This window comes from Manis pentadactyla, chromosome X (genome assembly GCF_030020395.1).
Source record: "Manis pentadactyla isolate mManPen7 chromosome X, mManPen7.hap1, whole genome shotgun sequence".
NCBI lineage: Eukaryota > Metazoa > Chordata > Mammalia > Pholidota > Manidae > Manis > Manis pentadactyla.
Window position 1 is genome coordinate 23,725,077 of NC_080038.1, and position 27,993 is coordinate 23,753,069.

Genomic DNA, 27,993 nt, shown 5'->3' on the forward strand with positions numbered 1-27,993 from the left:
TTGTATTAATTCTTTTCAACTGCTTTTTTTTCTGAAAGTAAAACGCCTTTGCTATATTATGTATTAGAAATGAAGAAATGTGAAGATGCAATAGAAACAAATTTTGCTGAGCAGATAGAACTGTGGTATTGCTTGGAGCTGGTATAGATGCAGTCTAAGTTAATTTCATTTCTTGTTATAAACTTGGCTCAACATTTGTAATTTATACTTCACTATATGGACATGTGTAGATGTATGCATATATTCATGTTATATGTAACAGTCAAAAAATTTACCAAACCTAGGTTTTTATATCCATGACATTAAAAAAACATTTTTATTTTGGGCAGTTTCAAGCATAACAGACACAAAAATAAAATAGCATGATGAAATTCCATGTACCCATTACTCAGCTTCAGTAACTATCAACATTTTGTGTGTCATTGTTTGTAACAGGTTTTTGTTTTGGTTTTTTTTTTTCTTTTCTTTTTGAGGATATGAGTGGTATTCAATGCAACTAAGAACAAATTTGCCATTTGTTCCTGAAGAGCTGAAAAGAAAATTCTGAAAATGGCTAACCTCCATTTGTTGCCAAGTAACTCTTGGCTATGCACTGATAGCAAAAGTAATATAACAGCATTCGCAGCCTAATCAGATTTGAATAGCAAGTTTTATTTAAAGACTGCCCGATCTTATTGCTCATAGGCATGCTTTCCTTTCTTGTTTTGTTTTTTCTTTTTGCTGGTAATCACGTTTTTAATGACTTGTGATAGACTTTCATCTTATGGAACAACAGAAAACATCTGTAGGAACTCTTTAGTAAGCTTCTAGACATTGTTGAAACTGCTGACAATCATTTTAGATGGAAGGCTGTTATTTATTAAATAATCGTTTTTATAAAATGACTACTGCAAAAAAAAAAAAAAGATTATTCCCAACAGTGTTACTTGGATGATGATAATGATTTATCTAAACAGGAAAATGTGATGATGATGTAGGCAAGTGAGTCATAGCTGCTTCATTTGTTGAATCGATGAATGAATACATGGGAATTTAGGGTTCTGCTTTTTCATTTTACCTGGAAGGGAGGGAGAGAGAAGAGAAGGAAGGAAGGAACGGAGGAAGACAGAAAGGAAGATGGGAGGGAGGGAGGGTAAACAGCAAGAAAGGAAGGGAGCAGAAGAGACTAATTGTTTTGTTTCTTTAAGCAGTAATGCCATTAAATATTACAGTCAGCCTATAATTTAATGCACAATATTTTTATTACTATTATATTAGAATTTCAGGGTTCCAACTATACAGAAGTTCACTTGGATTCATAGAATATGAAAGGAACCTATGCTACCTTCCATTCACCCTTATCATTGCCAGAGGTCAACAAAGTCAAAGCAAGTGCAAAACTTGAATATATCAATATTTGACAAATCTACTACTATGGATCCATGAAAGGCTGCCATTAGGGAAGTTTAATTCATCTGGAAGAATGCAATACAGTAATAGTAGAATTGTTTGTTTAATTTGGGTTTCTTCATTTTATGTAAAAACAATAGTTTTGATGAGATTTCAGTTGTAAAATGTCACTCTAAAGGACATCTCTAATATTTTGTACAATCACTATAAAAATTTTAAACTTTTCATTCACATTCATAAACCTTAAATTTCAATGGAGAACATGCTTATTAACATTCAGTTTCTCTTTGGTGACCACTTTAATGGAATTTCTTAAATGCTTACTTATTTTTCTTTTAATCCACTATCATGAGAGCCTCACATTGCGTGTCATCAAGTCCTGTAATCGTTAAAAGGTTCTGCTTATGAGATCCAATGACAGACATAATCCTCCCCTCCAATCTTAAGAAAACAGTGTCTAACTTATTCAAATTCTATGGTAAAAACTTCACTATGGTCAAATGCACTTTAGTCCTAAGAAGTTCATTAAATTCACACAGACCTTTCCATCTCTCTGTTTCCAAACTGTATCAAAATAATGTTTGCCCTCTGTCTGTCCCATATTATTAGAAACTACAGGAAAAACAAGGTGTCTAGTGGAAACTACATTAGAAACTACAGATGTTGAAAAACTGTCTACAGAAATGGAAAGCATGTGACCATTAAAATGAGACAATATGGATTCAAATATTGGCTTCCATCCTCACTGGCTGTTCATTTTGGGAGAAGTTTCTTGATCTTTTCATTTTAGCAAACTGATGGTCAAATGAACTGTAATTGCACACTCCAAAATATGATATGTTAATTTTTCCCACACATATGCTGTTTACAATCTTGTTTTTATGTTCTTGTGTCTTAAAAGCCTTAAATTTATGCTGAGAGTTCCAGCTATCAAACTGTCAACTTAATAGTTTGTGAATAAAAGTAAGCAGAGTGTGCTGTGTTAACTTCCAATGTTAAACTGAGATATTGCATCAGCTACTTTGTTTTTAATCCCTGGCTCGCTCCCTGGAGGACTTATTGTCAGTTACCAAAAGATAAGTTATTTTTAGGCTACTTTCTTTTGGTAAATACGTCTTCAGTGATTTCCAACAACTTCCATATTAACTGAAGTATGTTAGTATTAGGCAGCTTTTGCCACGAAATAATTCTGTTATATTTGAAGAGCTAAATGTTTCATAGTACATTAAAATTGCCTCTGCAGTGTGAAATGCATCTGCTATTCTGCATGCCGATGGTCTAGTCTGTGTCTTTAGAGAAGAACCTCTTAATCTTTAGTTGTTTGGGTTGGGGCAAGAGGCCTTGGTGGTGTTCATTCCTTACGTAGGGGTTCAGAGGAGAAAGAGAAGGTTATTTGTGCTTTATATGGACTCTCAAATCCTTCTCTTCATTTGGCCTCCTGTCTTTCCCTTGTACCCTGCCATAACTGACCTTTCTGGGTACTAACTTCATGGCTTCCGTCATGGCTATGGTCCACTCTATGACAGACCAGACTGTAGCATACTCCACCACTTCATCCATCCCCATGTTTCCAATAGCTCTCTGTCTACCATTAAAATTGAAGTCTTTTGTCCAATTGAGACTTTTTCAAATACAGGTAATAAGACCACTTTTAATACAGTTATCATAGGGCAGGGGTTCTCAACTTCAGCACTGTTGGAATCTGGGTCCAGATAATTCTTGTGGGGAGCTTTCCCGTGCATTGTAGGAACTTAAGCAGCATCTGCTGTCAGGAAGCAACCCCCCAACCAGTTGTGACAGTGGCTGTTGAGAACCGCTGTCAGAGAGGCATACCAGTGAGTAATTGTGCAAGATTCTGTATCATGAAGAAAACTCCAAGAAATATAAATATCTCCTACATGGAAATACAGTACAAATAAACCAAGCCAATATTATCTGGAAGGCCATTTCAATACATTACACTATACTATAGAAATGTAATGTGTTATTGTGGTATTCCAAGCCAAGCAAAGAATTAAAAATTTTCTGACTTTTAGTAGTAACATGGTGCCTTCTATTCCACAGTTTTTCTTTAGTAAGTATTTCCAAATAGCCTGGAATTTATCATTTTCATTTGTTGAAGATCTTCCATCTACTAACAGAAAAAGAAAAAAATGTTATGCTTTGATAATTTTGCTTATTTCGTCATTGCTAGGTAAGAGATACTTTTCCTTACAGGACAAATAATTCCTTGGAATTGACTATTGTCCCTAGAAGGTAATTGGTGACCATTAATTTTTTCCTTGTCTGTCAACACAAGTAAAAACAGTAGTTGGCATGCTTACCTACTTGATGATAGCTATTACATCAATCAGCATCCTTTTCCTAGGGTTCACCATGATTCTTCTAGATAATTATGTATTTTTTAATTTTTATCGTCGTTTTTTTTATTTTTTGCTTTGGCTTTGACTACAAACAAGTTTATTTAAAATGGTTGAAATCAACCAGGCAGTCAGAATTCATCCCCACATTTATGCAAAACCCACTGCAGCAATTGTTTTAAAAATAAAATTTAAAAATACTACCATCTTTATTTATTCTGTCTACCCACGCTCTCTTTTGCTTTCCCTCCCTATTTTTCCCAGCTCATTTGATCAGAATCAGGGTTTAGTGTATTACTAATGAGTTGTGGCACCAGTTGTGAGTTGGTGTGACAGGCAGCAGGTAATGGAAGCTGGGACTTAAGAGACAACTGTAGAAGGTGGCAAATGAGTAGAGAACCTTAGAACATTAGCTCTGTGTTAACTTTTCCTATGATGTTCTTGATTCTATTTTAAAAGCAATTATTCAATGAATATAATCTTTTCACTATTTATGTTACCTGGAAAGTTTATCAAGATATTTGGAAGTTATTAAATACAAATTCCATCACTGCTATGTTAGGGTAGTACTTAATAATAAATATTTTCTAAAAATAAGAAAAAACTAAATTAAGCATGATGATTCTAAATTTGCCAGTTGAATATGTTCCATGTGTCGTCAAACAAAGGGAGTAGTAGAGAATTGTTCTTCGTGTCTTGGCTAAGCATGACTGTGAGTCTGTTGTCCAAAATAAGTTTTGGGGTATAAGTACTATGAATAATGTGAAAGTAAAAAATAGTAGAGGTTAGGCTAATTTTATGCCCTTAGCCTGAGATATAGAACTTTTTAGAGTATGTTCTGAGTTTTCGGAGGACCAGAAGGGAGAAACTGAGTTGTCCATCAGTGGTACAATTCTTCAAAATGTCAATGAGCAATAGTAAAATCTCTAGCCTCCGTGGATAAAGGGGGATAACTGAATTGATTTATAAAAACTTGTTTCTTGATTCCTACTATCCCATAAAGTTGCCCCTCTTGTACTGTCCCCTATGTCATTAAATGGCATTGCCATTCCTGTATGTGCTCGGGCCTGTAATTGGGGATTCCCCCTACCACCTGGATCTTCATTTGCATTCCATGCCCATTAGTGGTTTTTCTTAGTTCTACCTACCACATAGATACTTAAAGGAAAAAATCCTACCATTTCTACCACCAACACCAGTGTACTATCACCTGTCAGTGACTTGCTTCAACACTCTCCTTGCTGACCTTCCTGCCTCCAGTTGGCCTCACTGCGTGCACTACTCCATCCTCCCAGACTTGAACACCAAGGTGCCAGAATGATACTTCTGGCGTACGAATGCTGCCAGGGGCTCCCTCCAAAATTCTCCAGGACTTTCTCATTATGTTCAGAATAAAACCCAAGTCTTTTGCATGTTCTACAAGGCCATGCCTGAATTGGCTTATGGCTGTCCGTGAACTCATTGCCACTCTTCCCTGATGTCAGTATAGCTATGACCTGTGCCATCCCTCAAGTGTGCCAAGCGTACTCCCATCTCAGGGCTTTGCACTTCCCTCTGCTTGATATAATCTTCCTCCAGGGATTCACATGGCTGGTTTCCTCCCTTCCCAATCTGTTTCCAATGGTCTTTAGAACAAAACTTTCCTGGCATTCCTCTCTAAAATAGCACTTGTTAGTCTCTTTCTCTTTACCTGCTTAATTTTGTACGGCATTGATAACCACCTGATATTATATTATACATGTATTTGTTTACATGTCTGTTTTCCATCTCTTTCTCTCTCTGGAATGCAGTCTCCATCAGAGCAGGACTCTTGTCTGGTTCTTTGTTATACCCTCTAGTAAGTACAAAACTACCCGACAGAGAGGAGATATTTTAAAAATATTAGTTGGATGAACATATTTGTTTTATTTCCATTATAAGCAACACTTATCAAACTGCATGAGTGAAATGTTAAGTATAAAAGCTAGTCAAGCGAATTTCTTCATTTTCCTGAATACATGCATTTTGAGAGATATATCAAGAGTTATGTCCTTGGGAGTGTTTGTTCTGTAGCTTTGACATGATACTCTTAGATCGGGGTTGTCTCGTATATGGTGTTTGTTCATAAATTGCTCTGCTTGTACTTCTGTGCCCAGTTGCTTTGCTGCTCCTCCCTCTGTGAGGCTTCTGAGGCTCCATGATTCTATTGTGACTCGTGATAATTGTTTGCAACATAAAGGGGAAATTTTTCCAATTGCAATGCGTTAGAGATAACTGAAAAATAAAGCACTCCCTTTTCCCCAAATGGCTTCACCTAGTGTAAGTTGATGTTTTCTCCTGTCCATCCATTTTACCTCCCAAGAAACATGAGAGTGAGCGTGCTTGCTATAGCTCTCAGAAGCTCTATGCTCATGCTTAGAAACTAATGTTAAAACACCCCAGGTCAAAGCAAGCAGAACTGAAATCACATTCTGAGTCACTGAATCTCTCTGGGTAATCTACATTTCCTTCACTTGCTCGAAAAATAGGCAGTTGTTTGTCAACTCTTTTAAGTTAAAAAAGTACATGTAGACAACAAAATAAACAAAAAAAAACCCATTGTAAAATGGAGCATATTGGTGGGATTGCTGCAAAGCATGCTTTATCATCTGTATAAGTCTGCAAATAGTGTTTCCTGACCAAATTTAGTTGGTACATTTAAATAGAGTCATAAAGAAATTACCTCTGAGTATAGCACTCATCAAAGTGCATCCTATTTATGCTGTCATCTCATGCATTCTTATATGTATAAAACACCTTGTTTTATTTACCTTATTACTGTATTCTCAATAGTACTTGAGGGACTAAAATTAAATTTTAGAGAGGTGACTTGTCAACAGATAAAAGTATGCTCATCCTAATATAGTATTTACTATTTGTAGGTGCTTCATAAATGCTGTTGAAATTGGATCATGGAATGATAATTATTTATCTAGGTTGTAAGCTCTGTGAGGGTTAAAAGCTGTGTTTTGTTTACCTTTGAGTCCTTTATAATCCTAGTTCATTGCTTGCTTATCTAAAAGTCTTCAAAATGTTTTTGTTGAATTGTTGAAGATAGATCAGTTCTCTTGCTATGGAAATGAATGTAGACAATATTAATGATTCTTTAATCTGGGATCTAAATCTCTCTTGAATCCTTAGCTAAACATCCAGTTCATTATTTTACAGACCATAATGTTTTTCTAACCAGACTATATAGAATGGTAAATGCTATTGTCCCAGACTTTGATGGGTATCTTTAGAACGGATCTATTTTCCTCCTACTGTATATAGGCACTTAATCTATGATCCCATTTAATCCTTACACCAAGCCAAAAGGGTAAACCAAGTCACCTCTCTATATCAGGAGACTGAGACTAAGAGAGCTTAAATAACCTCTCTAACTTGCTAAATCAACAAGACAGAACCAGCAATTATTAGACCCATATCTCCCTGAAAGCCAAGCGTATTATCTTTCTTACTCTACCATGTTTCTAAGAAATGCAGAAGAGAAGTCACTATTTAAAATAAAATCTGAAAACTACCTATGATTTTGAAGGAATACATGTTGGGGTAGGATGTTTATAGGTATCCAAGAAGTATTGAGTATTCTCAATAGTACTTGAGGGACTAAAATTAAATTTTAGAGGGGTGACTTGTCAACAGAGAAAAGTATACTCATCCTAAATATCTCACATTTCTCTCCTTTTTAAGAATATTAGAAAAATTCAAGGTGACCTCATTACCTTGGTTTGCTATCACTTTTGTTTTTGGAAGATGGGATCTTATTTTTCACTGTTCCATAACCCAAATGTACAAGGAATGGCACAAAAAGAGAGAGAATGCATCCCTTCATGATTAGCTAAGGAACCGTAACATAGATCAAGAATCAGTTCTATACACAACTTCATATATACTGACTTCTAGATGTTTCTCTAACCGGCAGCTAGGAAGCAAAACAAGGGTCCTTAAAATTCCCCTTCTACTTTGCAGAACAGTTTCGTCAGTTGGGACATATTAATAACTCTGTAAGGGAGGTCTGCTTTTATCTTAAATAACTGCATCAGCTTTAATGTTGTCAATATAATGTTCTGAAGAATAAAATGAGAGCTTGAAAATGCTTTTCGGCAGATACATAGAAGTAGTTTAATGCATAATTACCCAGAGAAACATCTCTACTTTAATGGTGGTGTTTTTTTTAGTAAACAAACTATGATTAAGATTTAAAATCAACCTATGCTTCATGTCACTACAATTGGACTTTCTTTAGATTTTCATTGATTTCAGTTTAGTAAGTGAGTGTGTGTGTGTGTGTGTGTGTGTGTGTGTGTGTGTGTGTCAGTGTGTCAGTGTGTCAGAGAGAGAGAGCACGAAGGAGACCCAAAAGGCAAGTTGCTTTTCTTGACAATAAAATGTCAGTCAGTCAGTCATGGTCTGATGCTAATTCCTTGTGTGTGTGTGTGTGTGTGTGTTTTTATTGTAATTTGTTTGAATTTCCTTCCAGTCCCACCTTTGCCCCTGCAGGAAATAAAGAGGGCTTTGTGCGTGTGTGTGTGTGTGTGTGTGTGTGTGTGTGTGTGTGTGTGTGTGTGTGTGTTCATTTTCTTTGGTCACTACCATTCCTGCATTTGTTTGCCAGTTCTGTCTTCTGTCAGTTTGATTTAACCAATATTTATTAAGCACTGTGAAGTGTCAGAAACACTCAAGTAACAGATAATTCAGCACATGTCCTTTCTTTGTGGCAGCCAAATTGGTCATCTTCAAATGACAGTGGAGCTGAGCTACATCTTAGCTTTAATGGTCACCCTCTTCACAGTCATTTTGCCAATGTGTGCTATCTGGTAGTTTCCATTCACTTTGATGAAAGACAGGTGAATCATATGAGAAACATGCCTCCTTGATAGCCCCTCATTACATAATGTCAAAATGTGAGACTTACAGATGACCGACTGCACAGTAAGAGAGCTCTGCTATAAGTTATGGCTGCTTAGTTGCATGTTTTTGCCCTTACAGGTTGTTCAGACCTTGAGAGGAAACATTGCACAGGGTTATTGTAGTTGCTTGACAGAATTTTCTAGGAGCAGGTAAGAAAGAATTGGGAAGCAAAGACCTAACAAGGACTCCAGCTTAAATTTGCTCTGTTACCTTTGGCAAAACCAGTTGTTCTGGTTCCACCTCGGATCCTTGATGTTTAAAACAGGGGAGTTGAATCAGCCCAGAATTTTGTATCATCATTATCATTATTTTAACTCCTGATTACTGTAAGGCAAAAATCAGAGATATTGCAAACCCCCTATCAAAATGTCTAGCACATTATAGTGTTCAATAAATACCAGTTGAATTGAATGTAATGTTTTGGTTAAAATCTTGAGTGAAATACTGATGTTAAGGTAAATAAAATCAGAGCTACAGAGAGGGGTTGGCCATACAAGGCATGAAGTCAAGTCCTGTAGACCACCCCTTATCTCTGACTTCACTTCACCTACCCACAGGGACATTGTGGAAATCCTAGGAATTTAGGAAACGCAATTTAAAAATCAAAGAACTTAATATGCATATAATTCGCTCTGGCTCCAATAGTCTATGATTCCTCTGCAAGTGGGCTTGATGCATGAGAGTAATATGAAATATCTTAAGTATGTAACATTATGCCAATGGGGTGGGTGATGGGTTGGAGTGGAGAACCACACAAACATGTTATATTTCTGAACAAATATGCTACATATGGATGTTATTATCTTTCTCTACAGATTTCTCCTCTTATTATAAATTAGTGTGGGATGTGTTTGAACATGGAACATTTCCTCAGCCGCTTTCTATAACGAACTGTTCAGTTGTCTACTTGTAACTACATAATCACAAGATTTTATAAGCTGAGTTAATTTATTGACTAAACTGTATTTTATAAACTGAGTTAATTTATTGTGTAAGCTGTATTTTACTGAATAAACTTTATGTTGATGCTATTGATGCTTTTGAAGTTCACTGAAATCACTTAATCACCAGAAGCTAAGAAGTGTGGCTTTTTGACCCATTAATGGTGAACTATTTGCCCAGCATTTCATGAATCATGTACTTATTTGGCTGCAAGGAGAATAAAAATCTGTTAAGATCACTTGAGGCAAGAAATAAGAGTATTTAAGGTTAGTCAGTGTGATGTCAAATCTTTGAGAATTTCAGAGTGACCTGTCTCCTCCTATTACCTCAACTTTCCTTTCCCCTACATTCCCATCCCTGCATTAAATATTAACAATGCCTTCAGTTATCAACAAGAGTTATTGGTCCTGTGTGAAGCTGATCTCCCACTCATCCCCGTTTTTCTGAGTTGGGGTGTATTATCTGTTTACACTGACCCTGTTCTAGAGATGAAGGTGAGCTGCTGAAACAGATTGAATTCTTGAACCCTCTGGTGATGTGGTCATGTGGCCAACTCATAGCACTGTTGTCTAGATCAGCCTTCCAGTTATCAACCAAATTGGCATGTCCTCCTGGCATAGAAAAAAGCTTTCAAAGCATAAACATTTAGTTCAGCAACCCTTAATTGATAATTTCTATACTGTTTTACAGTGTGGAAATTGTAGTGACAGATTTCAAGGGACCTAGGCAATTCAATCAGAGAGGGTGGAGAGGGAGGCTTAATGAAGAAGAATCTATTTGTTTAAGATCCAGATACTCTAGTTGAGCTAGGAATAAAGTATACAGTGAAAAATTTATCTTCAAGATGGTTAATAGTAAACGCTTAGATCTGTAGGCTGATAATTGATAACAGCAGAAATGTGTAGAAACTTAAAAATCAAATAGAGTATATCATGCAAATCAGCAAAAATACTATATGTAATGGATAAAAGTAAAAAGAGGTTTTGATTAAATGGAAAGTCTCATTTAGAATATTATCTTGGTGAATACCTGTGTGTATGTTCAGGCGTGCAGCTTGTGCTAATTTAATGCCACATTGCTACACCATTTATGTAACACGTGTGTAAGAAATATTTAATCTAATTCACAGATTAAGGATTTGAGGCAATGTGATTCAGTGTATGGGAATGAAGAACTGGATTAAGAAGAATGAGACAACACTGTATAAAAAAAAACATCAAAATAATGAAGTGTATATTATGTGTACCTGTAATTAACTCAGAGAAAATGTAAAGCACCCTTTAAAAAGGGGCAAGCTGAAAATATTTTGGTGAAGCACAGTCCTATGTTCTGAAGAACTGGCCAATCCTGATTCTGTACTTCAACCTTCTCAAGTGACTGGCAATTCGGAAATGGTATACTTGACTTGTGTACAATCTGATAGCTTTTCAGCTTGCCCGAAAGTACTACCTGCAATATGTAAGTCATTACTTGATAGAATGTTTTGACACATTACTGTGAGAATGAAAAATATTTGGGAAAATAAACCGTGTTCTATCCTTCAGTTCATGCAGCATAACTATAAGTCTATATTGTTATTTTTGTTTTTCAGCTCCTCTGACTGATAAGCCACCCAAGCTTTTGTATCCTGTCGAAAGTAAACTGACGATTCAGGAGACCCAGCTGGGTGAGTAATACCTTAATTCTAGTTAGAACACTTTTCTCAGTTCATTCTGATAGTTAATAAGCCTCGGCCGTACCCTGATGTCATACTCGGAGTTAAACCCATGTGTACTTAAAGGGAACAAAATTAGAATATACCAGCAAACCAGAGAGGGTGGGGAGGGAGAATATACCAGCAAAAATAAATCTTTCCATCCCCCACAGTGCATATTTTAGCACCGAGATGGGCATACAGATGTAAAACACTCATGTTATTTAGATGGTTCTTGGGAAATGAGATGGGCTGAAGGTTTTACAGATGGTATTGTCATTTTGTAAGACTGCAGTTGGTTTTGAAATAGGCAGTATGGAACTATTTCACTTATAATATCCATTGTACATTAAAATAAAATTTTTGAGCACTGGGGGGAAAGGTACAGATTCATTTAAATAAATGTCAATATTATAGTTAAATCACTTTTATCTTATCAAATATAATGGGCATTATGCTAATTAAGTTATGAATAATATATTAATAAAATGTAAGCAAGTGGCTGTTGGTTAAAGCACTAATAGGTTTGAGATATAAGAACATGGACAAAATATGCTATGATAAAAATGTCCAGTTGTCCACAAATCACAATTATAATATTCTTATCTTAGACTTAAGTCTAGAATTTGAGTCTGATTTATTAATACTCAGTTATACCAAATTATGGAAAAATTTTCCCTCTTAATTACAAATATATATAGTATACCCAGTTATATTCTTTTTATTTTTATTTTAAATATAGTATGCATCTATATATCATAAACTTTAGTAGAAAATTATTTGTTTTTAGTGGCTTGATATAAAGATTAACAAAAGCGTAATTTAAACCATGTATTCATGTTGGTTAAGTAATTTTTTCTTGCGTTAAGCATTTGAGAATAGAACTGTATACAACTAAAAAGAATTGATAGCCCATCCCTTAAGTTACCAATGTTATTATTGTTCCTGGAGTGAGAATTTGAATAAAAATTGTAAATCATTTTCAAAATGAAGATTATGCATATGATAATTGTTGCTAATAGCAATCCAGAGTTAGAGTGCAAAAAGATATGACGACGGTTTTAGAACCTGTAAAATTATTGTAGTTAGTGAATTTCTAACATTAGAACTGTTCACTAACTTTGAAGCATGAGCATATGCAATATTTGTACAAGTGAAGATATTAATATGCTTCTTTGGTGGTAAACCCAAGCTTTTGAATTAATGCCATAAACATGCAAGTAGTAATATAATTATCGTTATTTTGAATGGAAGACTACAAGCAGCATTTAAGCAATGCTGTATATGAAATAAGTGTGTATTAATATTATTTCACACTTTACTCATGCTATGGTATATGGGGTATATTAGATTTTATTGCTACTTTCTAAAAAATTTTTAAATAGAACTTCTCACAAGTGGCCCTCCTCATACAGACCTTTCAATAACTCCTAGGGAGATGTATTCATAAGGATTTATACAAAACTATAAATATCCAAGGAGTCATTTATGGTACCAGTTATCAATCAGGAACCTAGTCAATATGAAATTAATTGTATCTCTTTACATGACAACATAATTAAAGAATTTTATGATTGATGGTTTCCCATTGGGTTTCCTTGAAGTGTCCCTGAAGTTGGAATAAATCAGATTCTTCTCTACCTCCTACTGAAGTGTTTTATAAAATAGAATAAATAATTTTTAAAGCTTTCCTTTTCTAAAACATTTCTTGTTTTTGAGCAAAATTTATGAGCACTAGTCAAATTAATTTGAAAATATGAAAATTGTTATTCAAATGGGAATGTTTGTATATTTATTTGAAGAAAGATGGGTATGTCTGCTACCAAAATGCTCTAGGAAATATTGTAGTTAACTCCTTTATTGTCTCTGCTAAAAGACATGAGCTGTTTTTATTTATTTATTCAAGTATTGTTGATATATAATATAATACTGGCTTCAAGTATACAGCATAGTGATTTGACAATTGTCTACATTATTAGATGTTCACCCCAACTAGTGTAGTTACTATCTGTCAACATAGAAAGATATTGCATAATTATTGACTGTATTTTCTATGCTATACTTTCATTCTTGTAATGAATTTATATTATGATTGAGATTTTGTGCCTCTTTATTCCTTTCACTTACTTCACCCACCTCTTCCAAACCCTCTCCCATGGTAATCACCAGTCACTTCTCAGTATCTATGAGTCTTTTGATGTTTTGTTTGTTTTGTTTTATTTTTAGATTTCACTTAGAAGTGAATCAGATGGTATTTGTCTTTCTCTGCCTGGCTTACTTCATTTAGCATAATACTCTCTAGGTCCATATCCATGTTTTTGCAAATGGCAAGATTTCTTCCTTTTTTATGGCTGCATAATATTTGATTGTTCATTTGTGCCACATCTTCTTTACCCATTCACCTATTGATGGACATTCTGGTTGCTTCCATATCTTGGCTGTAATAAATAATGCAGCAATAAACGTAGGGATGCATGTATCTTTTTGAATCACCAGATTTTGTTTTCTTCCAGTAAATTCTAATTAGTAGAATTATTGGGTCATATGGTATTTCTATTTTTAGTTTTCTGAGGAACTGCCGCACTGTTTACCACAGTGGCTGCACCAATTTACATTCCACCAACAGTGTAGGAAGGTTCCCCTTTTTTCACAACCTTACCAACACTTGTTATTTCTTGTTGTTTGGTTAGTGGCCATCCTAACTAGTATGAGGTGATATCTCATTGTGGCTTGATCTGCATTTTCCTGATGATTAGTGATATGGAGCAGTTTTTCATGTGCCTGTTGGCTATCTGTATGTCTTCTTTGGAAATACAAAGACATGAACTCTCTTCAAGCACCAAGTAAACTATGGACATCAACCTGGGATTTGGATTCTTTTAAACAACTTTTGTGTTATTTTTATTCCAGTTCTCAGAGTGTAGGATAAATAATTTACTAATTAGAGAAATTTAACCTTAAATTGAATATTAGAGCAACAGTTGATTTGAAGTAACTACCTTGCTCTGGTCATACTGCACTAGTATTGGAGTAGGTAAAACAGCTGATCATAAAGGATAAGTGAAAATAGAGAAAATTATTAAGCACCAAAAAGAAAAAGACTTGAGATGCCTAAAATGTATTTGTTTCCTACAAAATCTACTTTGATTTTTCATCTCTTTGGGGATTTAATTTTTGCTTTTTCCAGATTTGAAAACATCATTAATTTCAGCAGGCTTAAAATGTGGTATCATATGCTAAGGAAGGGACCTGAGTCAGGAGTCATGGGGTGGGAGTAAGGAGGTGGCCAGGACGAGGGATGGATAACTGTAGGTTGTGCCCACTCTTACAAGGTGAGAATCTCCAGCTGAGTCTCACTAGCTAAGAGCTCAGAGGTCTGACTCAACCTTGTCCTAAATTGAGGGTTGACCTCAGAAGATAATAAAACTACTATATGAGACACATTATGAGAATAGTCATCAGAGATTACACAAAGCTGAGTTGGTACACGTCTGATGATGTAATTTGAGCATCCTGGTTAAGGTTACACACACATCACCTGTTCTTTGTAACTGTAACTCTATCAGTTCTCCAGTTTGTCTGCAAATACATAAAACTCATTAATAATGACTTAGGTAAAATCATGAAATGCATAGATTTGTCATCATCTCCCACTTCTTTCTCTGCCATTTGCAGCCATGCCTGTCTTTCCCTTTCCATATCTCTTCTGTCTTCCTTTTCTTCCAATTCCTTTATCTTCTCAAAACTGAAAAGGTTCTAACAGTAATCATTTGAACTGTTTCAGCGTAGAATACAAAAGACACAAAAAAGCGAAGTACTTAGGAAAAAAGCAATGTAATAGTAACTAAATTTAGATAAAATATGTAATTGGTCTGTTTGAATCAGTCAATATGTGGTCAACAGCTTAGCACTTCCATTTTAAGTGGCATGTATGTGTTCCTTCTAAATGTGAAAAAAAAGAATTTTGTTCTTTTAAAACAGCTTTCAGGCATCAGCAAATGTATGGACAGCAGTCTTGGGCAAATAGCCCAGAAATCACACTACAGTTCTGAAGGTTACTCTAGGAGTTGAGTCTGACTTAATCCTTTCAGGAGGCTGTAGTGAAGGGAATCAAAGGACAGGCACCATTGTCTTGCTGAGCTTGAGCCCTGAGGATGTCAGTCAGAGATGTGGCCCTCTTGTTATGACCAGGAACCCATTTTCAGAACCTTCAGAAGTGAGCGTGTTATATTTATCATTACCAGACTTTCAAAGAGTATAAAACCATCCCACCTTTGACTATTGAGATATATTATACTTCACAACTTAGAATTTATTGAAAATTTTCATTAATTATTCATCAAAGTATGGATATCTCTTTATTTAAATTTCAGTTTTTACATTTTAAAATGCATAGGTTAATAGTAGAAATTTTGGGAAAACACAGAAAAGAATTTTGCTTCCTACACTTTACATTGCAAGAACATTCTACTCCTATTAAATACTCCCAGAAAATACCCTTTTAGTGGCATGTATGTGTTCCTTCTAAATGTGCATGGCATCTATGTGCATGACCTTATATATTGCTGGAAATTTAGATTTTTCCAGATTTCACTATCATAAATAATGATGCAATGATCTCTACCTATACATTTTCCCCTGACTTCATAATTATTTAGGAAGACTGATTCCTAAAAGGAAAAGTACTAGGTATAAAGAATTATTTTAAAGTATCTTGCTACATATTTTCAGAATTCTTACCAGAGAAGTTGTACAAACTCTCGCCAGAAGCATATAATGAGTATAATTACTTAAAAACTTTTTACTTCAATTTATTTTCTAAATAATCAACTAAAAATGTTTACCAATCTGTCTTATCCCTACTCCTCACCTCTTACAACCACCAATCTGTTCTCTGAACCTATGAGCTTGGCTTGTTTGTTTGATTTTATATTCCACACATAAGAGAGTTCATACAGTATTTGTCTTTCTCTGTCTGACTTAATTAGTATAATGCCTTCAAGGTCCATCCATGTTGTCACAAATAGCAATATTTCATTCTTTTTGATATGACTGGATAATATCTACAACGTGTTTATTCATCCATCTGTCAGTGGACATTTAGGTTGGCTATTGTAAAGAATATTGCAATGAACATAGGAGTGTATATAACTTTTTGAATTAGTCTTTATATTATCTTTGGATAAATACTCAGAAGTAGAATTGTTGGATCATATGGTAGTTCTACTTTTTTTTAAGGAAGCACCATACTGTTTTCCATAGTGGCTGCATCAATTTTCATTCCTCCAACGGTGCACAAGGTTCCCTTTTCTCCACATCCTTGCCAACACTTGTTATTTCTTGTCTTCTTGATAATGGCCATTCTAACAGGTGTGAGGTGATAGCTCATTGTGGTTTTGACTTGCATTTCCCTGACTATTAATGACCTGAACATGTTTTCATGTCTGTTGGCCATCTGTATGTCTTCTCAGGAAAAATCCCGTTTCCAATCTGCCCATTTTTAAATCAGATTGCTTTTTTTTTGCTGTTGAATCATGTGAGTTCTTTGTACAACTTGGATATTAGCCCTGTATCAGATTTATGATGTACTATTATTTTCTCCCAGTAAGTAGGTTGCCTTTTCATTTTATTGGTGGTTTGTTTTGCTGTGCAGAAGCTTTTTGGTTTGATGTAGTCCCATTTGTTTATTTTTGCTTGTGTTGCTTTTGCTTTTGGTATCAGATTCAGAAAATCATTGGTAAGGGTGATGTCAAAGACCTTATTGCCTATGTTTTCTTCTAGAAGTTTTATGGTTCACATATTATATTCAAGTCTTTAATCTGTTTTGAGTTAATTTTTGTATATGGTGTAAGATAGGGGTTCATTTTCATTCTTTTGCATATAACTGTCCAATTTTTCCAACACTATCTATCGAAGAGACTATCCTTTCTCCATTGTATATTCTTGGCTTCTTTGTCATAATTAATTGACCCAGTATGCATGGGTTTATTTTGGGGCTATCTATTCTGTTTCACTAATCTGTGTGTCTGTGTGTCTTTTTCTATGCCCAAAGCATACTATTTTAATTACTATAACTGCAAATATAGTTTAAATCAAGGAGCCCAACTCGTCCAGTTTTGTTCTTCTTTCTCAAAATTGCTTTGGCTTTTTTGGGTCTTTTGTGGTTCCATACAAATTTTATGATTGTTCTATTTCTTTGAAAAATGCCATTGGAATTTTGATAGGAATTGCATTACATCTCTAGATTGCTTTGGTTGGTATGGACATTTTACAATATTAATTCTTCCTGTCCATGAGCACAGTATGTGTTTCCATTTATTTGTGTATTCTTCAATTTCTTTCTAGTAGTTTTCAATATGCATGTCTTTTACCTCCTTGGTTAAGTTTATTCCTATGTATTTTATTCTTTTTTGATGCAACTGTAAATGGGATTGTTTTCTTAATTTCTCTTTCCGATAGTTCATTATTAGTGTGTAGAAATGCAGCAGATTTCTGTGTATTGATTTTGTATTCTGCAACTTTACCAAATCTGTTTGTTAGCTCTAATAGTTTTTCCCTCTCTCTTTACTCATTGAGTATAAATGGCCTCTCTTTTTTGAGGATCATCTAAATTTGGAGGGTTTCCAATAAATCTAGTCCATTTAGGTTAATGTATAGAGTTGATGAAATATAGAAATCTAATTGAATATGTACAGTCTATATCCATTTTCCTCTTTAATGCTTGACTGAGAACTTCCTCTAGATTCTATGTTTCTTAATAAAGGATGCAGTAATTTTGTGATGTACTCTGGGCACAGGGAATGTCAAAGATAGCAATTGATGATAAAGTGTATATGGCACAAAAATCACACATCTCCAAATTTTCTGTGTGACACTGAACTGAATAAGATGCCCAGCAGTAAATTTTTCTTTAATATTTACTTTGTTAAGTTTGTTAAAAAGCAAACACTTCTGTATTGGAGCAAATAACAAGGATTCACCAGATGTTAACATGTAGAGGAAAGTGGTTGATGACAGTATTAAAACCTCAAATTTTTAAACGTCCTGGTGAAGAGACACACATACATGTAACCTTATCCAATTTAACTATAGACTAATTAAAATAAAATGTCACACTAGAACTTAACTAGCACACCTTGCCCTGTTACACCATACTATAGTGTGTAGAATTTTAAATTTCAAATAGACTAAGGGAAATGTCCATACATTATATATCTTTACTGATATTTTATAGGAAAACTCTTTATCATAAAAATTATGTTTGAGTTACGTGAAGCTAAAATGATTAGTTATTGAAACATCCTCTACTTCAGTGCTTCATATGTTCTGGAACTGTGTGTATAAATACCTGTGCTTGGAAGGTGTTTTATTACAAATATGCCGGCTGAGTTTTTAATCCAAGGAGACTCTGTAGGGAATTATTTTATGGAGTGAAAAATAGACCTCTAACATTTGCTGTCTAGGTCTATATTTTCATCGCTGTTATTTTCTGAATCAAAGACACTTTTTCTGAGTACTTAACTCCTACTAAAACTGGGAAGCCTCTTTCTTTCCTTTCTTGGGTAGGAGAGTACTTAATATCAGTAGCCTAGAAACAAAACACAGTCAGGATGTTGAATTTGATACCCAGTTCTGAAAGTGGCTTATGATACTGTTGATGCTAAATTAAAAAAAACCTTTGTTGTTGAGTTGTACAGGTGATGCAAATATGACCTTTCTTTCCAGATCTAGGGAAGTCAGCAATGACTGGGTTTTTTCATCCACAATTATTCTTCCTCTTGTTGTCAGTGAATATAATGATGTTCACTTTGGTTTTACTGCACCACAGGGGATCTACAAGACATATTTTCATTGTTGAACTCATATAAAAAATAAATAAAACTTCCCTTTCACTCTGGACAAAAACATTTGTATCTAAATCCAGGTTTTAGATGAAAAACGATGCACTTGTTACTCACTTAAGAAAGATATGCCTAGTTTTTAACTGCTTGGAAAAAAGCTTGTTAGATATAAATTAGAGCTTCTGAACAAATAGACATCATAATTAAAGCATGTATAGGCAAAGACATACTGGTATTATAATTACTTAAACTGATGGTGTTCAGTTCTACTCAATCCAAATTTATCTTGCCATGTTAAATGAAAGTAGTAAATCTTAACAGCTGTTGTGGTCTGATATCTTAGTTTTGAAACCAAAGGCACCTTAGAAATTGTGATTCTAACCTAAAAAGGAATATTTTTCATATTAGTATTTAGTTAATATTTCATATCCTTAAATGCTAAACCAATAAATGGAAGCTAGTATTAGTATTCTGAGATCATTACATGACCCAATTTATATGAATCTCGCAGAGTCTCAAAATTAAAGTCTTTCTTTAGTGTTAGAGATGGGCAATAGGTTGGGGAAAAATGCAACGTTGCATTTTTGCTGTAAAAATTGCTATCTAAGTAGAAGTCACACTTCCTTTTTAAGTGTTAAATACTCAATGCCTAGTGGTAGGACAGGTTTGACACCCAAACAAAGGTGGAGATAGAGGGTTCGAACAGCTTCTATGGGTCATTGACATGTGAAAGTTTGAAATCCAATTGAAGCACTCGTTCGAATACATTAAAAACCGGAATAGAGACAATGTACGTGAGCCTTCTTGTTCTTACCGTGGAAAAAGGGCAGAAGGGAGAGAAGACGGGAAGAAAGAAAAGATCCAAGAAAGAGTGTGGTCACAAAACCAATGCAGAGAGTCCACAGAAATTCCCAATTCCTGGTCTAGTGCTGGTCTAGCGTGTTGGACACCAATACAAATCATGTAGATTACTCTTTTGCTACAGACTAAGAGTACTGTTTTATTTGTTGTTGGACAGTGAGGAAACCAGGTATGTGTTGCCTCTCGCAATTCCAGATTTAGGCACTTCAGGAAGTGGAAGGGCTTTGGTAGTTATCAAGGCAAATCCTTCTCTTTCACTAATGAGGAAACAAAGACCAAAAATGGCGACATGTTCTGGTATCACAAATTTACAAAAGCAAATTTGCTATCATCATCAATTTCTTCCTCTTCTTCTTCTTCTTTATGTTGTTATTGACCTATGTTGATTATAATAAAGAGGCAGCATATTGCCAGTGGTTCAAGTTCAGGTCATTCTATCAGACAGACCCAGGTGATAATCCAGCTGTGCCACTTCTACTGGTGTAACCTTGAACAAACAGCCCTCATTTTTCTAATCAATAAAAAAGGCACCATGATAATACCTACCTTTATGGAGTTAGTGTGGGTATTTAATGAGATAATGCATGTAAAGATTATGGCATTGCCGGGTATATATTAAGTAGTCAATACATGCTTGCTGCTAGTAGAGATATTTTAATGCTATATATGGAATTTTGTATGTAGAAGATTCCTGAAATGCATTTTAAGTGCCAATTACTTGATCATGTTTACATTCTTAGTAGAGTATCATACTATGGTAGCACACATGGACTTCAGTACATGATGGCTAATATTTTAGAAAATTAATTTCCATCTCCACTCTAAGAACACAATATGCAAACTAAATATTTCCACTTAAGTGAGACTTATCTTAAACATTTTATTGATGTTAGATTACTTAACTCTTCACTAAGTCTACCCAAATGCAAATGGTAACTACGCAGTTTATACAGAAGAAAATGATTCCCATCTTTAAAAAAAAAAGACCATCTAATGGACACTATGCCACATGAGTTTATAAGTGACCATCAAGAACAAAGTAAGAGTAAAATAAACATTTTTCTAAACTAAAGAAATTCAGATACAATATTTCTTAAGACAGAGGACATGTGAATAATTTTACAAAACAAAGCATCAAACCATTATGAGTGTCAAGTTCCTCCTGAAGGTTTTGGCAATAGGCATATTCATTTTATAGAAAAATACTGCTTTTCCTCTGACATGACTGTTATCACAGAGCTGTCTGAGTCATTCCTAATGATTGAAGTTTACTAGCATAGAAAAATGCGAGTATCCTATGTTAAAAAGAACTCCTGAATTTGCAAAGTAAATGCCAACTTATCAGAAATGAACCTATCAAAGGACATTATGGTGTAGAATATTCAAAGAGATTTCAGAATAAGCATAGGCACCACATGACTGATGTTCATTAAAATAGAAACTATAAAAAGGCCCATCATTTAAAATTTGAATATAAAGAGAGATGTTCATCCATAAATTTCCTCTTGAATTTTGGCTCAATAGCTGAGCATTCCTAAATTATATGCAGACTCCTCATGAAAAATAACTTGCACTTGAATACAATTATGAAAATAGGATACCAGTTCTTTATGGTTTAATGTTAAACCACTTAGCATTCCAGTCATACCTTACTCTACCAACTTAGTATATTCCTACAGATTTGTGGATAAATTGAATCATCATAATTTCAGAGAAGTGTTAAATTCACTATTGATTGATCTTTAATTAGTAAAGGCTAAACATGTCAGCTTTAACACACTCTGTCCCCCAGTCTGTCTTAAACAGCTAATGATCAATGGAAATTTTATATGCACAAGGGAAATTTACTACTTATAGAAACTCTATGGTTAATAATTTTATATAAGAATCCTTTTGTAATTGAATAATCACCCCTATATCTTTTCTCTGAGGTAGTGCAGATTTTTACGTTTTCATAAGATGAGGTTCATTGACATGAAACTGCAGGTGGTATTTCTAACTAACCCAGAAAAAGGATCATCCACCCCTCACTTCAAATGACTTCTCCTTGGCTATCAGGGGAAACTGATGTCCCCATTGCAACTTTTTGCCTCCGCGGAGGAAATACTGAATTTTATTCATCAGCTTCAGAATCAACCGTATTTCATTTTAATCTAATTCTTCAAAAATGGATGTGGCAGGGTAGAATATTCGAGTGACTAGAAGATACCATGTTCAGTTATGACAAAACAGTTTATTTTTGTAAGGGATATGCTTTGAAGGCCATCACACTATCTTATCCGCCTTGGTTTTGTTGAAATGTTTCTTGGTAGAATGACTGCCCGTGTTGTCATTTGATTTCCATAGCTACAACTGAGGTGAGAGTTCCTATTTCCAAGTTTAAAGGGAACATTTTGATTTTTGATTCTCCTGGAATTTATATGGCTCTTTTCCTTGCATCGTTCTTCTGATCACTTCTTTATTTGTCTTAATGCACTCATAGGTATTTAATAATGTTTTTTCTTTTTGGTATGGAAGTACATACAATGAAATTTGATTTGTTACTTTATGAATGCCTGAACATTCACGCTTTAAGATGTGCCTAACCATATGCTCCAAAATATGCCAGATAAACCCAGTGTATGAAATATCCAGAAGGTTTTAAAAGCTGAACCTCATAGCAAATTCCCAGGAAAAGGCCTTGTTTCCAATTCACTGCACACAAGTGCAGTCCAATGTTTCTTTCCCAAAAACTCTAAGCGTTTTTTTATTTTGTAGTTAACATTTATGAACTCTAGTTACAGTATCTATTATGCAATGTAATAATAAAAAAGAAAAGGAAAATCTTGATGAAGACTTTGTGTTTTCCAAAATTCATCTGTAATGAAGTAAGTCTTGGACTTGAATGCTTTGGTCAGAAAATACCTCCCACTTCCATGAGAGAAAGGCTTCAAGTTCCTTAGGATTCCAGAAGTGTCAGTAATTTCCTCTCTGCTCCCATTTCCCCTCAGTGGTCTTCTCAAACTTACAGGCAGACCACAGGCTTTCTCACTCAGAAAACTTTTGTTCTAGCTTAATGAAAGCGGGGCACCCACCTCAGGCTTGCCTGCTGAAGAATTGTGTTTATAGAAACTTGGCAGCTCTTTGAGTAGGAAGCGAGCAAAGGAAAGTGCATTGTTTTTCTGGAAAAAATTAAATTGAATGCATCCTGTCACATCAAGCCATTGCTAGAAATAGGACACTTACAATAAGATGTGTTCTAGGAAAATTTGAAATCATTACCACATATTTGGTAAGAAGCCATTAATGCCAAACAACAGCTTAAGGAAAATTCAGCAAAAATGTTTTTGTTTTCTCTTCTTGAAAGAAAAATTTCAGTGTTTCTGATGAACATGTACTCTTCGTTTGGTAATGTCAGTGATCTTGGCAATCTTAGGATTTTTAATTCACAGATTGAAATTTTTAAGTGTTTTCTGAATAATGTACCTAATTTTGGCTAAAATTACCTGGGATGGAACTAGACTATTATTACACACTCTGCTTATTATGTACAGCCTGTTACGTACCATTCTAAGTAGAAAGAATATTTGCTTCAGAATATATGACATGTGTTGTATTTATAAAAAGATTTATACAAATTATACAAAGATACTTTTCTTAGGTATAAATGTAATTTCTAATGATTTTTTAGTTCTCTCTCTGTTTTCCATGAATAATGCATTTTTACTCCAAAGCTGTTTATTAGAATGTGCTACTAATTAAAGAGTGGGAGTAATGTTTTCATACAATGGGAAATAAATAAAATAAGTGACTCTTTCATTAGATGAATACATAAGCTATTAGCTTCAGGTGAAGTTAAGTGTCACAGAGAACAGCAGTTACTACATATGAAAGAAATATTAAATCCAGAGGGAATTCTGCTTTTAACAGATTCCATGGCAGGCAGGTCTTTATTGCATTCTTTCAGTCACTATGTGCATGAAATAAAATGGAGAATTGAGGAAAGTATATAAACAATTTAGACGGAAAATAATCAAAAAAAAGTTTAATTTTTGTCTCAACTACATAGGTGTTTCAGGCAAAAGCTAACTTGAGGACTTTTTGTTGAATCAGCTTCCTATCCAGACAACTTGCTCTTGAAGAAGCACAGGTTCTGTTATTTTATTATCAGGGGTCTGACTGAAAGTAACAAATCACTAACAACGTAGGAGTGGCACTGACCTCAAGGACAACTGGAACAATGTTCAAATGGTCTTTGTTTTTCTTCGGTTTCTCCCTGCATATTGTCACTTTTTATAAAAGTGGAGAAGAGCAGGGGGCTGGGGAGCACTCAGGGCAAGGGTAGTGCTTTGCTCACTTCTTCTAACCTGGAGGAGTACTGGAGTTTGGGGCTCTAGCTGGCATTGAAGATTCCATGAGCAAGATCCTGACTGGCCCAGCTTAGTTACAGATGTAAGTTTTGCACAGATTACTATGGCATCCAAGACGAGGTGCGTTGGCTCAGTGGCTAATGTATGCTCTTTCTCCAGTGGCGAGGAAGCCTCTCTGTGTATGTGGAGGGATAAGGCTATAGCAGACAAAGGAGAGAAAGAAGCAATAGTTACTATGGAGGCTCTGCTTTCATATTCAGTATTTGCTTTCTTTAAAGTCCTTGGTTCACTCACATCTTATTAAATAAGTTGTCACCTTTAGTACGTCTCTTCATTAACTTAGTGGGGGCATAATTAGCCAACCTGATGCCTTGGAGTGTTCTCTTTTAGGCTGAAAACCCTCCTTCTCCTCTCCTCTCAACCAGTATTGATTTCCCCCTGTATCTGAAATGCATGCATCTCAGCTCCATCTGCGTTCATCTCACTTGCTGTCTGTATGTTGTATCTCAGCCTTGAACCTAATGTCACCTGCAAACCAAATGTCTGATTCTCAGCTATTAAAGACATTTTCCAGTAAGAAATAGAGTTTTCTGAGATAATACAAATGCTACAGCATGGGTTAGAAAGTCAAGTTCATGTTATGTAAATGAGGAAAGTAAGGCCAGGTATAATGCAGTAAAGACTGATGGGAACCATGGGGAAGTAGGGAATATATGTCCTACTTAAAGGAATTTTAATTCATGTTTTTATACCATATGGGACAAATAAAATGTGTCTGGTACATAGCTTTGGTCTAATGGCCTCAGTGTCCAGTCCCTTTATTGGTAAACCCAGTGTTCATACCACCAAATAGAGTTGCAATGTGCAGCCACTTTAAAAGTCATGTAAATTTACATTAGGATTTGGATTCAGCATGGCTATCGTGGAATATTAATCTCTTCCCTCTTGCTGTAGGTTGGAACATACTATGAGATAATTTTTAATATCTTTGGAACAACTAATGTAATGAGATTTATCATCACAGAATTAAGCAGTCTAGAGCAACACAGTTAATTATGAAGGGAGAATCACCCCATCAGGTGAAATAAGAATCATGGTAGAATCAACTGGGCAAATTATCTCCAACAATCTGGCCCTACAGAGAAATAATTATGCCAATTTTTTTTTTACCACCAACTTGTTAAGTTAAAAGTAAAACATTTCTTAACTATCCCAGCAGACATTTTTGTTGCTTCTCTCTATACAAATTTTCTCTGGATCTATCTTTGCTTCTGAGGCCCCATACTTGAGAAAGAACATTACCTAATTACCTGTAAAGATACAAAGATGCCCCAAGAAAAGGATGGACTAAAGGATCTGTGCTTATCTTTACCCTATTAATTAGAACCTATATATAGTGGCTTTCATGAATTTGACACAATCATCATTCCTATGTATAATCATCAAAGTCAACAGTTAGGGCAACAGAAATTGATAACCTATACTAGGCATTAGAAATTTTAGTTTCTAGGCACCAAAAATAAAAGTAGTTAGTTTGCCAGACTCACCATTTATTTTGGTAAGAAAATTATTTGTCAATCTTATTAACACTAAATTCAGTGCTTAAGAATATTGTTTGCCTATTGCTTCAAAGATAAAGGTCAGTTCCTTCACAGCATGACCCATCTTATCTTCATAGTTCCATTTACCTTCCTACTAACATCACATCACAGGCCAGGCACTCTTGACCACACTACAGACTTCCATGATCTTGTCCTTTGCACATGCTATGCCTACTATTTGGAATTCCCTCTCCTGCCTGTATCCCTTGTGCCTGTCTACTCAACTTTGAGATGCACCTCTTGTCACCTTTTTGAAACCTTTCCTGATTTTTCCCATTAGACAGAATTAAATAACAATTCTTAAGTGCTAGGAAATCTCTGTCTCACACTTTTATTAGAGTATTTCTCTCATAATTTGATGTACACATCATCATGTGTCAATTTCCCTTAGTGTAATCAGAACTCATTAAAGAATGGACTATAATGTTTTCATACTCACATCCTTAATATGTAGGTCAATACCAGATACACAGAAATATATAAATGAACAAATTGTATAGATTCATTCAACTTGAATACTCATAAATAAAAACCAGCATTTATAACTCACTCTTTTCAGGAGCTGTATATTACAGAGTAAGAGAATAAACTACACTAGAGCTGTTGGTTTTTAACTTGATTACTGGGTATGATTGTAAATCCTCTTTCATGGATGAGGGAGACAGATAAAGAAGGGCCCAGGAGTCTGGCTAAGCTATGAAGATCTAACTGGGAGGCCCAACAATAAATCAAATCCAGATCAGACAGAGGTGAAAAGATCAGGTGACTACTGAAGGTCAATGGAGCAGTAGGGTGAGTTTGGAGAAATAAACAGAGGTCAGAAGAACAGTTAAGTATCAGAATTCAGCAAGCAAAGTGGTCAAGGTTAGAGGGTTAACTGGCATCTTGAGTTTAGGGCAGATCTCTAAAGCTTAGGCTAGTAGACTACTCAACCTTAGGGGCCCAGAATGAGAAATGGGTTCACCAGTTCCATTTAGTACTTTGTTATTGACTGTTTACTGGGCACAAGGTTGGCTAAAAGGTGCATAGATAGATAGGTAGATAGACAGGCAGATAGACAGATAGGCAGATGCAAACTCTGTGTACAAAGGCTTTATAATACAATCTTGATTAACCTCAGAGATGATCCTTGTTTCTCAAGAAGAGGCCAAGACTCTCTGTCATTTATATAAAGCTTTAGCCATGAATGAATGTCAGCTCTCATTCAAATGAACTTTTTAATCAACTAGAGTCAAGGCCCTGTAGGTGCAGCTTTCCTTGATTGTTACTCGTACTGTCTCCTTTCTGGTAGGGTGTCTTACATTTGCAAGGCATTTTCATATAGTCTCATTTCATTTTTTCAACAGTCTGTGATGTTTGTATTGTGCCTCCATTTTACAGATTGTGACCGAAGCTTATGTGTCATATTTCTATACACTAGTGTATTGATTATTGTTTTTCAATCCTTTGTTAAATTCTAATTGTGAGCAATGTTCTTTTATGTCCCTGGCCCCTCTGTAATATTTAGAATAGTCTCATCTTTGTCGAGTACTTCATTTCTACTTTATCCCATTGTTAACAGATTCTCTGTCTCATCATACAGAACATCTAGTAATAGCACAATTGAGTGTGAATTTGTCCTTGAAATGTTTCTCAGGTTTTCTCTTTTCCTATTCAGTTGCATGTCTCCTGGATAACTGCTTCTGTTCATCTTTGTCTCCTATTTTCTCACTCCCATTTTTTTTGTACTTCTGCTCTTTCAAGTACGTTTTAACAGATACTTTTCTTATACCACTGATCTTCAAGCATGAAATTTCTTTTCAAGGCACTTAAGAAAATGGAAGTACTTAGAACGTTCATGAACAGAATGTCTCGTGAGCCGCAAAAGTTAATGTGAGAAAAGTAGTTAGAAGGGTAGGCTAGTTCCTAAGAGTTTTTTTATTCTTTGAAAAGCAGCAACTTACAGGCCTTTCTTAAATAGCAAGCAAAAGTAAGTGAGCTCATTTCACGTCTTAAAATAGACAAACTGAAACTAATAATTGACTT

At 35.0% G+C, this 27,993-nt stretch overlaps 1 protein-coding gene across 1 annotated transcript in view; it reads left to right on the forward strand.

Moving 5' to 3' along the window:
- Positions 1 to 27,993, forward strand: part of IL1RAPL1 (interleukin 1 receptor accessory protein like 1) — a 1,269,227-nt gene that overhangs the window by 991,042 nt on the left and 250,192 nt on the right. The window contains exon 6 of the mRNA XM_057495499.1: positions 11,215 to 11,289. Coding sequence (XP_057351482.1) covers positions 11,215 to 11,289 — 75 coding nt within the window. The remainder of the gene's footprint in view (positions 1 to 11,214; positions 11,290 to 27,993) is intronic.